This window comes from Artemia franciscana, chromosome 19 (assembly GCF_032884065.1).
Source record: "Artemia franciscana chromosome 19, ASM3288406v1, whole genome shotgun sequence".
Classification (NCBI taxonomy): Eukaryota; Metazoa; Arthropoda; class Branchiopoda; order Anostraca; family Artemiidae; genus Artemia; species Artemia franciscana.
The window spans coordinates 7848015-7864017 of record NC_088881.1 but is presented as its reverse complement, the minus strand read 5'-3'; the positions used below and the strand labels follow the sequence as shown (position 1 = coordinate 7864017).

The window sequence follows — 16003 nt, the reverse complement described above, 5'->3', positions numbered from 1 at the left end:
CCTTTCCATGGCATACACTCTACTGAGTGTAGTAACGCCTAACTTTGCTCTCCACCTTTTTTTCTATTTAGTGTGAATAATCTGACATCAGCATTATGCCTCCTTTTCGTGGCATCCATTTTACTGAGTGCAGCAACGCCTATCTTTGTTCTGCACCTCTTTATCTATTCTGTCTGAAATTGACATCAGTTATAAGGTCTCCCTTACCGCGGCATCCAACCTACTGAGCGGAGCAACGTGTACCTTTGTTCTGCACCTTTTTTCTATTTTGTGTAAATAATCTGGCATTAGCTATAAAACCCTATCCCTGGCATCCACTCTACTGAGTGGAGCAACGTGTACCTTTCTTCCACACCTTTTTTCTCAATAATCTGGCATCAGCTTTATGCCTCCTTTCCGTGGCATCCGCTCTACTGATTGGAGCAACGTGTACCTTTGTTCTGCACCTTTTTTCTATTTTGTGTAAATAATCTGGCATTAGCTATAAAACCCTATCCCTGGCATCCACTCTACTGAGTGGAGCAACGTGTACCTTTCTTCCGTACCTTTTTTCTCAATAATCTGGCATCAGCTTTATGCCTCCTTTCCGTGGCATCCACTCTACTGATTGGAGCAACGTGTACCTTTGTTCTGCACCTTTTTTCTATTTTGTGTAAATAATATGATACTAGCTATAAAACCCTATCCCTGGCATCCACTCTACTGAGTGGAGCAACGTGTACCTTTCTTCCACACCTTTTTTCTCAATAATCTGGCATCAGCTTTATGCCCCCTTTCCGTGGCATCCACTCTACTGTTTGGAGCAACGTGTACCTTTGTTCTGCAACTTTTTCTATTTTGTGTAAATAATCTGGCATTAGCTATAAAACCCTATCCCTGGCATCCACTCTACTGAGTGGAGCAACGTGTACCTTTGTTCTGCACCTTTTTTCTATTTTGTGTAAATAATATGATATTAGCTATAAAACCCTATCCCTGGCATCCACTCTACTGAGTGGAGAAACGTGTACCTTTCTTCTACACCTTTTTTCTCAATAATCTGGCATCAGCTTTATGCCTCCTTTCCGTGGCATCCACTCTACTGATTGGAGCAACGTGTACCTTTGTTCTGCACCTTTTTTCTATTTTGTGTAAATAATCTGGCATTAGCTATAAAACCCTATCCCTGGCATCCACTCTACTGAGTGGAGCAACGTGTACCTTTCTTCCACACCTTTTTTCTCAATAATCTGGCATCAGCTTTATGCCTACTTTCCGTGGCATTCACTCTATTGATTGGAGCAACGTGTACCTTTGTTCTGCACCTTTTTTCTATTTCGTGTAAATAATATGATATTAGCTATAAAACCCTATCCCTGGCATCCACTCTACTGAGTGGAGCAACGTGTACCTTTCTTCCACACCTTTTTTCTCAGTAATCTGGCATCAGCTGTATGCCTCCTTTCCGTGGCATCCACTCTACTGATTGGAGCAACGTGTACCTTTGTTCTGCACCTTTTTTCTATTTTGTGTAAATAATCTGGCATTAGCTCTAAAACCCTATCCCTGGCATCCACTCTACTGATTGGAGCAACGTGTACCTTTGTTCTGCACTTTTTTTCTATTTTGTGTAAATAATACGATATTAGCTATAAAACCCTATCCCTGGCATCCACTCTACTGAGTGGAGCAACGTGTACCTTTCTTCCACACCTTTTTTCTCAATAATCTGGCATCAGCTTTGAGCCTCCTTTCCGTGGCATCCACTCTACTGATTGGAGCAACGTGTACCTTTGTTCTGCACATTTTTTCTATTTTGTGTAAATAATCTGGCATTAGCTATAAAATCCTATCCCTGGCATCCACTCTACTGATTGGAGCAACGTGTACCTTTGTTCTGCACCTTTTTTCTATTTTGTGAAAATAATATGATATTAGCTATAAAACCCTATCCCTGGCATCCACTCTACTGAGTGGAGCAACATGTAACTTTCTTCCACACCTTTTTTCTCAATAATCTGGCATCAGCTTTATGCCTCCTTTCCGTGGCATCCACTCTACTGATTGGAGCAACGTGTACCTTTGTTCTGCACCTTTTTTCTATTTTGTGTAAATAATATGATATTAGCTATAAAACCCTATCCCTGGCATCCACTCTACTGAGTGGAGCAACGTGTACCTTTCTTCCACACCTTTTTTCTCAATAATCTGGCATCAGCTTTATGCCTCCTTTCCGTGGCATCCACTCTACTGATTGGAGCAACGTGTACCTTTGTTCTGCACCTTTTTTCTATTTTGTGTAAATAATATGATATTAGCTATAAAACCCTATCCCTGGCATCCACTCTACTGAGTGGAGCAACGTGTACCTTTCTTCCACACCTTTTTTCTCAATAATCTGGCATCAGCTTTATGCCTCCTTTCCGTGGCATCCACTCTACTGATTGGAGCAACGTGTACCTTTGTTCTGCACCTTTTTTCTATTTTGTGTAAATAATCTGGCATTAGCTATAAAACCCTATCCCTGGCATCCACTCTACTGAGTGGAGCAACGTGTACCTTTCTTCCACACCTTTTTTCTCAATAATCTGGCATCAGCTTTATGCCTCCTTTCCGTGGCATCCACTCTACTGATTGGAGCAACGTGTACCTTTGTTCTGCACCTTTTTTCTATTTTGTGTAAATAATATGGTATTAGCTATAAAACCCTATCCCTGGCATCCACTCTACTGAGTGGAGCAACGTGCACCTTTCTTCCACACCTTTTTTCTCAATAATCTGGCATCAGCTTTATGCCTCCTTTCCGTGGCATCCACTCTACTGATTGGAGCAACGTGTACCTTTGTTCTGCACCTTTTTCTATTTTGTGTAAATAATCTGGCATTAGCTATAAAACCCTATCCCTGGCATCCACTCTACTGATTGGAGCAACGTGTACCTTTGTTCTGCACCTTTTTTCTATATTGTGTAAATAATATGATATTAGCTATAAAACCGTATCCCTGGCATCCACTCTACTGATTGGAGCAACGTGTACCTTTGTTCTGCACCTTTTTTCTATTTTGTGTAAATAATATGATATTAGCTATAAAACCCTATCCCTGGCATCCACTCTACTGATTGGAGCAACGTGTACCTTTGTTCTGCACCTTTTTTCTATTTTGTGTAAATAATATGATATTAGCTATAAAACCCTATCCCTGGCATCCACTCTACTGATTGGAGCAACGTGTACCTTTGTTCTGCACCTTTTTTCTATTTTGTGTAAATAATATGATATTAGCTATAAAACCCTATCCCTGGCATCCACTCTACTGATTGGAGCAACGTGTACCTTTGTTCTGCACCTTTTTTCTATTTTGTGTAAATAATATGATATTACCTATAAAACCTTATCCCTGGCATCCACTCTACTGATTGGAGCAACGTGTACCTTTGTTCTGCACCTTTTTTCTATTTTGTGTAAATAATATGATATTAGCTATAAAACCCTATCCCTGGCATCCACTCTACTGATTGGAGCAACGTGTACCTTTGTTCTGCACCTTTTTTCTATTTTGTGTAAATAATATGATATTAGCTATAAAACCCTATCCCTGGCATCCACTCTACTGAGTGGAGCAACGTGTACCTTTCTTCCACACCTTTTTTCTCAATAATCTGGCATCAGCTTTATGCCTCCTTTCCGTGGCATCCACTCTACTGATTGGAGGAACGTGTAACTTTGTTCTGCACCTTTTTTCTATTTTGTGTAAATAATATGATATTAGCTGTAAAACCCTATCCCTGGCATCCACTCTACTGAGTGGAGCAACGTGTACCTTTCTTCCACACCTTTTTTCTCAATAATCTGGCATCAGCTTTATGCCTCCTTTCCGTGGCATCCAATCTACTGATTGGAGCAACGTGTACCTTTGTTCTGCACCTTTTTTCTATTTTGTGTAAATAATCTGGCATTAGCTATAAAACCATATCCCTGGCATCCACTCTACTGACTTGGAGCAACGTGTACCTTTGTTCTGCACCTTTTTTCTATTTTGTGTAAATAATATGATATTAGCTATAAAACCCTATCCCTGGCATCCACTCAACTGATTGGAGCAACGTGTACCTTTGTTCTGCACCTTTTTTCTATTTTGTGTAAATAATATGATATTAGCTATAAAACCCTATCCCTGGCATCCACTCTACTGATTGGAGCAACGTGTACCTTTGTTCTGCATCTTTTTTCTATTTTGTGTAAATAAAATGATATTAGCTATAAAACCTCCTGGCATCCACTCTACTGATTGGAGCAACGTGTACCTTTGTTCTGCACCTTTTTTCTATTTTGTGTAAATAATATGATATTAGCTATAAAACCCTATCCCTGGCATCCACTCTACTGATTGGAGCAACGTGTACCTTTGTTCTGCACCTTTTTTCTATTTTATGTAAATAATCTGGCATTAGCTATAAAACCCTATCCCTGGCATCCACTCTACTGAGTGGAGCAACGTGTACCTTTCTTCCACACCTTTTTTCTCAATAATCTGGCATCAGCTTTATGCCTCCTTTCCGTGGCATCCACTCTACTGATTGGAGCAACGTGTACCTTTGTTCTGCACCTTTTTTCTATTTTGTGTAAATAATCTGGCATTAGCTATAAAACCCTATTCCTGGCATCCACTCTACTGAGTGGAGAAACGTGTACCTTTCTTCCACACCTTTTTTCTCAATAATCTGGCATCAGCTTTATGCCTCCTTTCCGTGGCATCCACTCTACTGATTGTAGCAACGTGTACCTCTGTTCTGCACCTTTTTTCTATTTTGTGTAAATAATCTGGCATTAGCTATAAAACCCTATCCCTGGCATCCACTCTACTGAGTGGAGCAACGTGTACCTTTGTTCTGCACCTTTTTTCTATTTTGTGTAAATAATGTGATATTAGCTATAAAACCCTATCCCTGGCATCCACTCTACTGAGTGGAGCAACGTGTACCTTTCTTCCACACCTTTTTTCTCAATAATCTGGCATCAGCTTTATACCTCCTTTCCGTGGCATCCACTCTACTGACTGGAGCAACGTGTACCTTTGTTCTGCACCTTTTTTCTATTTTGTGTAAATAATCTGGCATTAGCTATAAAACCCTATCCCTGGCATCCACTCTACTGAGTGGAGCAACGTGTACCTTTCTTCCACACCTTTTTTCTCAATAATCTGGCATCAGCTTTATGCCTCCTTTCCGTGGCATCCACTCTACTGATTGGAGCAACGTGTACCTTTGTTCTGCACCTTTTTTCTATTTTGTGTAAATAATCTGGCATTAGCTATAAAACCCTATCCCTGGCATCCCCTCTACTGAGTGGAGAAACGTGTACCTTTCTTCCACACCTTTTTTCTCAATAATCTGGCATCAGCTTTATGCCTCCTTTCCGTGGCATCCACTCTACTGATTGGAGCAACCTGTACCTTTGTTCTGCACCTTTTTTCTATTTTGTGTAAATAATCTGGCATTAGCTATAAAACCCTATCCCTGGCATCCACTCTACTGACTTGGAACAACGTGTACCTTTGTTCTGCACCTTTTTTCTATTTTGTGTAAATAATATGATATTAGCTATAAAACCCTATCCCTGGCATCCACTCAACTGATTGGAGCAACGTGTACCTTTGTTCTGCACCTTTTTTCTATTTTATGTAAATAATCTGGCATTAGCTATAAAACCCTATCCCTGGCATCCACTCTACTGATTGGAGTAAATAAAATGATATTATTTGGAGTAAATAAAATGATATTGTAAATAATATGATATTAGCTATAAAACCTCCTGGCATCCACTCTACTGATTGGAGCAACGTGTACCTTTGTTCTGCACCTTTTTTCTATTTTGTGTAAATAATATGATATTAGCTATAAAACCCTATCCCTGGCATCCACTCTACTGATTGGAGCAACGTGTACCTTTGTTCTGCACCTTTTTTCTATTTTATGTAAATAATCTGGCATTAGCTATAAAACCCTATCCCTGGCATCCACTCTACTGAGTGGAGCAACGTATACCTTTCTTCCACACCTTTTTTCTGGCATCTTTAATCTGGCATCAGCTTTATGCCTCCTTTCCGTGGCATCCACTCTACTGATTGGAGCAACCTGTACCTTTGTTCTGCACCTTTTTTCTATTTTGTGTAAATAATCTGGCATTAGCTATAAAACCCTATCCCTGGCATCCACTCTACTGACTTGGAGCAACGTGTACCTTTGTTCTGCACCTTTTTTCTATTTTGTGTAAATAATATGATATTAGCTATAAAACCCTATCCCTGGCATCCACTCAACTGATTGGAGCAACGTGTACCTTTGTTCTGCACCTTTTTTCTATTTTATGTAAATAATCTGGCATTAGCTATAAAACCCTATCCCTGGCATCCACTCTACTGATTGGAGTAAATAAAATGATATTATTTGGAGTAAATAAAATTCTTTTTTCTCAATAATCTGGCATCAGCTTTATGCCTCCTTTCCGTGGCATCCACTCTACTGATTGGAGCAACGTGTATCCCTGGCATCCACTCTACTGAGTGGAGCAACGTGTACCTTTGTTCTGCACCTTTTTTCTATTTTGTGTAAATAATGTGATATTAGCTATAAAACCCTATCCCTGGCATCCACTCTACTGATTGGAGCAACGTGTACCTTTGTTCTGCACCTTTTTTCTATTTTGTGTAAATAATATGATATTAGCTATAAAACCCTATCCCTGGCATCCACTCTACTGATTGGAGCAACGTGTACCTTTGTTCTGCATCTTTTTTCTATTTTGTGTAAATAATATGATATTAGCTATAAAACCCTATCCCTGGCATCCACTCTACTGATTGGAGCAACGTGTACCTTTGTTCTGCACCTTTTTTCTATTTTGTGTAAATAATAAAACCCTATCCCTGGCATCCACTCTACTGATTGGAGCAACGTGTACCTTTGTTCTGCACCTTTTTTCTATTTTGTGTAAATAATGTGATATTAGCTATAAAACCCTATCCCTGGCATCCACTCTACTGATTGGAGCAACGTGTACCTTTGTTCTGCACCTTTTTTCTATTTTGTGTAAATAATATGATATTAGCTATAAAACCCTATCCCTGGCATCCACTCTACTGATTGGAGCAACGTGTACCTTTGTTCTGCACCTTTTTTCTATTTTGTGTAAATAATATGATATTAGCTATAAAACCCTATCCCTGGCATCCACTCTACTGATTGGAGCAACGTGTACCTTTGTTCTGCACCTTTTTTCTATTTTGTGTAAATAATATGATATTAGCTATAAAACCCTATCCCTGGCATCCACTCTACTGATTGGAGCAACGTGTACCTTTGTTCTGCACCTTTTTTCTATTTTGTGTAAATAATGTGATATTGGCTATAAAACCCTATCCCTGGCATCCACTCTACTGATTGGAGCAACGTGTACCTTTGTTCTGCACCTTTTTTCTATTTTGTGTAAATAATATGATATTAGCTATAAAACCCTATCCCTGGCATCCACTCTACTGATTGGAGCAACGTGTACCTTTGTTCTGCACCTTTTTTCTATTTTGTGTAAATAATATGATATTAGCTATAAAACCCTATCCCTGGCATCCACTCTACTGATTGGAGCAACGTGTTCCTTTGTTCTGCACCTTTTATCTATTTTGTGTAAATAATATGATATTAGCTATAAAACCCTATCCCTGGCATCCACTCTACTGATTGGAGCAACGTGTACCTTTGTTCTGCACCTTTTTTCTATTTTGTGTAAATAATATGATATTAGCTATAAAACCCTATCCCTGGCATCCACTCTACTGATTGGAGCAACGTGTACCTTTGTTCTGCACCTTTTTTCTATTTTGTGTAAATAATATGATATTAGCTATAAAACCAAATCCCTGGCATCCACTCTACTGATTGGAGCAACGTGTACCTTTGTTCTGCACCTTTTTTCTATTTTGTGTAAATAATATGATATTAGTTATAAAACCCTATCCCTGGCATCCACTCTACTGATTGGAGCAACGTGTACCTTTGTTCTGCACCTTTTTTCTATTTTGTAGAAATAATATGATATTAGCTATAAAACCCTATCCCTGGCATCCACTCTACTGATTGGAGCAACGTGTACCTTTGTTCTGCACCTTTTTTTTTTTTTGTGTAAATAATATGATATTAGCTATAAAACCCTATCCCTGGCATCCACTCTACTGAGTGGAGCAACGTGTACCTTTGTTCTGCACCTTTTTTCTATTTTGTGTAAATAATATGATATTAGCTATAAAACCCTATCCCTGGCATCCACTCTACTGAGTGGAGCAACGTGTACCTTTCTTCCACACCTTTTTTCTCAATAATCTGGCATCAGCTTTATACCTCCTTTCCGTGGCATCCACTCTACTGACTGGAGCAACGTGTACCTTTGTTCTGCACCTTTTTTCTATTTTGTGTAAATAATCTGGAATTAGCTATAAAACCCCATTCCTGGCATCCACTCTACTGAGTGGAGCAACGTGTACCTTTCTTCCACACCTTTTTTCTCAATAATCTGGCATCAGCTTTATGCCTCCTTTACGTGGCATCCACTCTACTGATTGGAGCAACGTTTACCTTTGTTCTGCACCTTTTTTCTATTTTGTGTAAATAATCTGGCATTAGCTATAAAACCCTATCCCTGGCATCCACTCTACTGAGTGGAGCAACGTGTACCTTTGTTCTGCAACTTTTTCATATTTTGTATAAGTGTAATCTGACATTAGTTTTATACCCCCTCTCTGTGGCGTCTGTCAGCTTTAATGCTGGAGTTAGATTTTGAAGTATATCCTTTATTCATCCTTTTGTATCCAGTGGGTCAGTTTTTTCGGCAGAATTATATTTGCTCGCATACTTTAAATAGTAGCAATGAATTGGGTCCAAATTCTAATAACATTGTTATTATTTAGTTTAAAGGAACTTTTGAAATAAAAATGGTCAAAATAACCATAATTGAAACCTAAAAGGATCGTAATAAAATAATAATTAAAACTTAAAGGCGACAGAAAATACTAAGCAAATGAAACCTAAAAATAACAGATTCTACTATGGATGAAAAAAAAACAAAGTAAACAGACCCTAAAATGAATTATCAATTTAATTACATGATACAAATAGCTTACACTCAAACTGTGCATAAGTTGTAAGCATTACATTCCTCTTTCTTGTTCTCTGATTTCCATGAATAGGAAGTTTAAAAGCAAGAAATTGAAGAAAAAAAAAGACAACAAAGAAGACAAGTCTATTCTTTCCGGCCAGATTCCTTGTCCGAAGGGGACAGGACCTTATGGTCTATGCCTCCGCAAAATACCGAAATGATCGATTAACGATTATCGAATATTATCGAAACGATTATCGATTATAAAATATCGAAATGATAGATTAAAGATTATCGAATATTATCGATTATAAAATATCGAAATGATCGATTAACGATTATCGAATATTATCGAAACGATTATCGATTATAAAATATCGAAATGATTGATTAACGATTATATTATCCACAAAATTACCATTTTTTTCAAAACTAAACTACACCTCCCACACAAACAGCTATTGCGGCGTGTGGCAGCATTAGAATGTATATATATATATATATATATATATATATATATATATATATATATATATATATATATATATATATATATATATATATATATATATATATATATATATATATATATATATATATATATATATATATATATATATATATATATATATATATATATATATATATATATATATATATATATATATATATATATATATATATATATATATATATATATATATATATATATATATATATATATATATATATATATATATATATATATATATATATATATATATATATATATATATATATATATATATATATATATATATATATATATATATATATATATATATATATATATATATATAGAATTTTACAAGGAAAGGAAATTAATTACCACGTGTAGGACAGCTCATATTCTAGATTTAAAAACTACTTAGGTTGTAACTTTCAGTGATTTCTCCAAATCTTTCAGCATTCTCTGTCCATGTATAATTAATCCTCGTATTGTAACCTGAAAAAGTTATATTAAAAAAACTGCTTTAATTATCAACGAAGTTTGCAATTCACAAAGTGTTAAGGTATTTTTTCTCACTGAAACAAAGCGATTTTACGACAATCCTGAATAAGTAATTTATTCCAAAATGAAAACCTTCCCAATCTCGAGGATAATTTTACCAATTCTGGATACCCAAAGACCCCAGTGTCTAAATGCCCAACTTTAAAAAAGCCAAATTTCACTAACAATTTAATTACCAAATTTCATTAACGAAATGCAAAAAAATTTTTACATTTAATGTTAAGCAAGACTTTTTAATGTGAAGTGGACATGTTCATTTACCTAGATAGGACTATTCAAAGGTCGCAAAGACAAGTCTCGAGAAAAATCGTAGGTTTTTACGAAAGACAGCAGTTTTTAAGTAAGAATCTTACGAGATCGTATGTTTTTACGAAAGGTAGCAGTTTTTTACGAAATCACAAAATTGCAGGTCTTTCCGAAAGACAGCAGTTTTTTACGAAACGGAAAGTTTTTACGAAAGGCTGATTTTTTGCCCAAGTTCTTTATGAAAAATAAAAAATTTTTTAGCTGAAAGTAAGGAGCGACATTAAAACTTAAAACGAACAGAAATTACTCCGTATATGAAATGGGTTGTCCCCTCCGCAATCCCTCGCTCTTTACGCTAAAGCTTTTAATTGTTTTAAAAAGTAGAATTGTGGCAAAGAGTCAAACTTTAGCGTAAAGAGCGAGGGATTGCGGAGGGGACAACCCATTTCATATACGGAGTAATTTCTGTTCGTTTTAAGTTTCTCTGATACGCTGAATCTGATGGTGTCATTTTCGTTAAGATCCTATGACTTTTAGGGGGTGTTTCCCACTATTTTCCTAAATAAGGCAAATTTTCTCAGGCTCGTAACTTTTGATGGGTAAAATTAAACTTGATGAAACTTATATATTTAAAATCAGCATTAAAATGCGATTCTTTTGATGTAGCTATTGATATCAAAATTTAATTTTTTAGAGTTTTGGTTACTATTGAGCCGGGTCGCTCCTTACTACAGTTCGTTACCACGAACTGTTTGATTGCAAAATCAAAGGTTTTTTACGAAAGGCAGCAGTTTCTGCGATAAACAATTCATTGTTATTTATTTTGTTTTGCAATATTTTGTTTTGCATTATATTTTTTAGGGTTTTGGTTACTATTGAGCCGGGTCGCTCCTTACTACAGTTCGTTACCACGAACTGTTTGATTGCAAAATCAAAGGTTTTTTACGAAAGGCAGCAGTTTCTGCGATAAACAATTCATTGTTATTTATTTTGTTTTGCATTATTGGTGCATGTCGGACAAATCGTAGGTTTTTGCGGGTAAAAAGAACATGTATTTATCAGATCAAATGAAAAAAAGATGAGTTTTTAACAAATGAGTTTGAAAATATGAATAAAATTTGATATAAAAATTAATAGCAGTAATGTTTTGTAAACCACTGGTAAACGCGAAGAATACCACCCAACTATTAAGGCAACATTACATAAATAATTGTAATATTGATAATAGAATAATTATAATAATTGATACGTAATAATAGTAATAATTATAGATATATTACTAATTACTTTATTAACTAATTTTATTGAACTAATTTATTCATTATTTATCAAATAAATAAAACTAGAATATTAAACTTAAACTTTTAAATTAAAACTTAAACTATTATATTAAAACTTAAATTATCCGAGTAATTTATTAACTAATTCATTTTGTTATCTAATTAACGAGAGTAATTTTCGACTTAAAAAAAAATATATATATATTCAGAATCTCAGATTGTTTACTACTGGAACATAAAGACTTCAATAAGAAGATCGAACAATGTTTCGTCTTAAATATGATTGGCGACACGTGGAATTCGCTATCTAGTTCGTTGAAAACAACTTAATGCGTTCATTTTTTTTCTTTTAACAGAAAATCAGTCTTAAATTCCAGGAATTGTGCTGCTGGTAGTGTATTGTCTACAATAGAACTGCGAAAATAACTTCTTTTTATAATTAATTCCTTACTATTTTGCTTTATTTTCACTACTGCTATATGCCTTTAACCGTGGCAAACTGTACATATCGTGTTACGTTTTTATTTTTGTGAGAATTTTTAATAAATTTCGGATATATAATATAAAAATAACAGAATCATGAGTATAATATAATTTTAGATATAAATTTTGGAATCAAGGTCGTTTTTTTTTCAACATTTTCGGGAAATAACGGCAAAAAGACAACGCTCATTCTACACCATACATCAGTAGAGCAAGCAGTAGGCTAAATACTAAATATTGAGACAATTATTTCAAATAACAAGTTTTCGGGAAATAACGGCAAAAAGACAATACTCATTCTACATCATACAGAAGTAGAGCGAGCAGTAGGCTAAACTCTGAAAATTGAGATAATTATTTCAAATAATAAGTTTTCGGGAAATAACGGTAAAAAGACAATGCTCATTCTACACCACAAAGAAGTAGAGCGAGCAGTAGGCTAAACTCTGAAAATTAAGATTACGATTTCAAACAACAAAATTAACGTGACTCTGGGGTAACGGCGAAATCTCACAACGAAATTTTTTGGAATCTGGCTTTTTTCATGTATATGCACATAATAAGGCTACAACTAACAAACAGACAATGTAACATGGTGCATAGAATCTTCTCTCGTCGCCTCTCTGTTCTTCTCCCCCCCCTTTCCTGTGACTACAAAAATAGTTAGATTAAGGTATATGTTGATTAAGGTATGTTGATTCTGAGACAAGTGATTTCGCAACAAGCCCGCAGCTGTAACTTGCATCAAAAAGCGAGATACTTAAATTAATATTCATTAGTCCCCCTTTTTTTCCCCACTGAAACAAAGCGATTTTACAACAAGCCTGAATAAGTGATTTATACCAAAAGGATAAGGTACTTCTATGATTAGATCCATTATTCTCAGATCTATCCATTCTCTGAGCCAGAATTGATATTACTGATAATTTTGTCTTTGTAAAGAATCTAAATTTACTTAAAAAATAATGTAATTGTCTTATCTTCAGCAATTTTCCACTAATATTCAACGTATTCTCAATCTAAAGAACTATGAACACCGAATTTAAAAAACATAGTTTGGTAGATAGACAGACCTGAATCTCAGCTAAAGAATGATAACAAAATTGGCATCTATATTTACTTAAACCTTCGGAAGCTTTTTCTGCATAGCCTCTTGAATATACACAAGACGACTTTTACTTTGCTGGAAAGGTAGTTCGGTAGATGGACAGAACTGAATCTGAGCTAAAGAATGATAGCAACATTGTCGTCTACATCTACTTAAACCTTCGGAAGCTTCTTTTGCATAGCCTCTTTGCTGGAAACGTAGTTTGGTAGATAGGCAGAACTGAATTTCAGCTAAAGAATGATAACAAAATTGCCGTCTACATCTACTTAAACCTTCAGAAGTTTCTTTTGCATAGCCTCTTTGCTGGGAACGTAGTTTGGTAGATAGAGAGAACTGAATCTCAGCTAAAGAATGATAACAAAATTGTCGTCTACATCTACTTGAACCTTCGGAAACTCTTTCTGCATAGCCTCTTGAATATACACAAGACGACTTTTACTTTGCTGGAAAAATAGTTCGGTAGATTGACAGAACTGAATGTCAGCTAAAGAATGATAGCAAAATTGTCGTCTACATCTACTTGAAACTTCGGAAGCTTCTTTTGCATAGCCCCCTTGAATATACAAGACACTTTTACTTTGCTTGAACATTCTATTTCAAACTCTAGCAGTAATTTGCCATCATATGAGTATCCCATCGTCCTTGGTAGCGATCCTCCATAATCTCTATGTCTTGGTGAACTATTGTACCCTGTTGTATACTGGTAGTATCAAAATTTCCTGGAGAACAGTTCAAGTAGATATATGAGTAGTGTATTTTACTGCTCATGCTACAACCAAGATTTTTGGCACTTGTGAGCATCAGGTCTACCAGCGTAACATAGTTTTCAGCCTTTAGGCTACCCAAAAATTGTTTGTGTCCCTAAAAAATGCTGTCCATGCTTTGACTCAGTCTCATTGGTGGAATCGACAGAGGCGCTAATATATTAAAATCTTAGAAGAGCAGAAAACTAAGATACCGAAAATTCCACTGGAAACATAGACCTTAATGACGGAAAATAAATTGACGAATACTAAAGCATTAACAATAAACGGGTTCCAGAAAAACAAAGGAACAGACAAGAGTCTGGCCTGATACTTTTGGCACATCTTTCTTCTCTTTCTTGTGCAAAAAGGGTGTGAACCCTAGTAAAGGTCCTTTCTCCCTTGTGGAATGATATAGAAAAATGTTATTGTGGTATGAACTATTCAAGGAATCATCTTCTTTGGAATGTTTATCCTTTCTTTAAAGATAGTTGAAAATGATGATTAAATTCACCTAAAAAGTTTTATTGAATTTTTGCGAATTTTCAATGCGAAAAAAAGTAAAAAGCATAGATAAAACAAGAATAACCCAATTATTTAAAAATAGATTTTAAGTAAAAGAAAAGTATCTACTTATAGTAAGTAAACAAAAATTAACTTCGTATAAATGACAGTAAAAAGTCACATTAAAACTTAAAACACATAAACTGTACAACATATGAGGAAGCGGCGCCCCCTTTGTCAACACCTTTTATCGCTAGAGTTTGATTAGTACTTCCCTATAAGTATTTTCGACTGGACTATTCAGTGTCTAATAATCTTCTTCATCTTGAAGTTAGCTAGTGCCTCTCTAAAGGCGGTTTATTCAAACTAATCAAGAAATAGTGATTAGTAATGGCCCGTAAATTTATTAAGTTTTTGTCCATCTTCAGTGCAAAAACAAATAATCACGAAAGAAGTGAAAATAAAAATGGATACATAAATGGTGTGAAAATACATTAAAACAGAAAAAAAACATTTTGACATATATGAAATAAATAAAAGACAACAGTTTTATTTAAATGAAAGAGTAAAGCTACGTTAAAACTTATAACGTACAGAAATTATCCTATATATGAGGGGGCAAAGCTCCCTTTACCTCCTGTTCCTGATACTAGTGTTTGATTAGCAATTTCTTGTAAGTCTTTCAAACAGCAATAAATATAGCACATGTCACCTAGAAGTCGGCACCATTCGATCTTTGGACAGAAACGGCAAAGCAATCGCGTTAATCCACTTCTGTGCTTCAGTTTTTTATACCAAAAAATGGAACCGACCTGTTTTTACCCTAAATAACGGCTGCTTCAACAAATATTTCTCTTTGATTTTTAGTTTCCTTAGGTTTATGCTACGGTAAACATTTACTGATATGGACTACTAAAAAAGACCAAATGTAAAACAAGACCACATATCTTAAAATATATCATTTGACACCATTTGAAATTGAACTGCCCCTATAGTTATTCACGGGAACTTTTTTTCGCGTATACTACCCAAAAATGCCATTCATTCAGCATTGCAATTATGCAATACTGCATAATTGTTAGTGTCACTGCATAAAAAGTTTGTAATAACCGCTCGTTTTCGATGAACTGTACGAGCCATGACACTTTTTTCTTGGCGAAACCTAGAACATGCTTCTGAAAGTCTCCGAAGTTGCTGCCCCAGTCGGGCTCAAGATTAATACAAGACTAAAGCTATGTATAATGCCCCGGAAATAAACTCGACTCCTATAACCCTGAACCAAAGACAGAAAGAAGTTGTCAATAAATTCAAGTATCTCGGATCATAAATCGACATCAACGGCGGATGTAGCGAAGAAATTCAATGTCGCATTGCATCAGCTTCCGCTGTCTTCACACAGCTGTGGAAGCTGTTATAGAAAAGGAAGGAAATCCACCAGGAAAGGAAAATACTTATTTACGA

The 16003-nt window shown here is 35.6% G+C and overlaps 1 protein-coding gene across 2 annotated transcripts in view; it reads right to left on the bottom strand.

Moving 5' to 3' along the window:
* The window catches only part of LOC136039245 (LYR motif-containing protein 2-like), a 48378-nt gene that overhangs the window by 12382 nt on the left and 19993 nt on the right, over nt 1–16003 (bottom strand). For both annotated transcript variants that reach the window (XM_065722798.1, XM_065722799.1), the window contains one exon: nt 9996–10112. In XM_065722798.1, the coding sequence (XP_065578870.1) occupies nt 10035–10112 (78 nt within the window). In that variant the 3' untranslated portion in view covers nt 9996–10034. The remainder of the gene's footprint in view (nt 1–9995; nt 10113–16003) is intronic.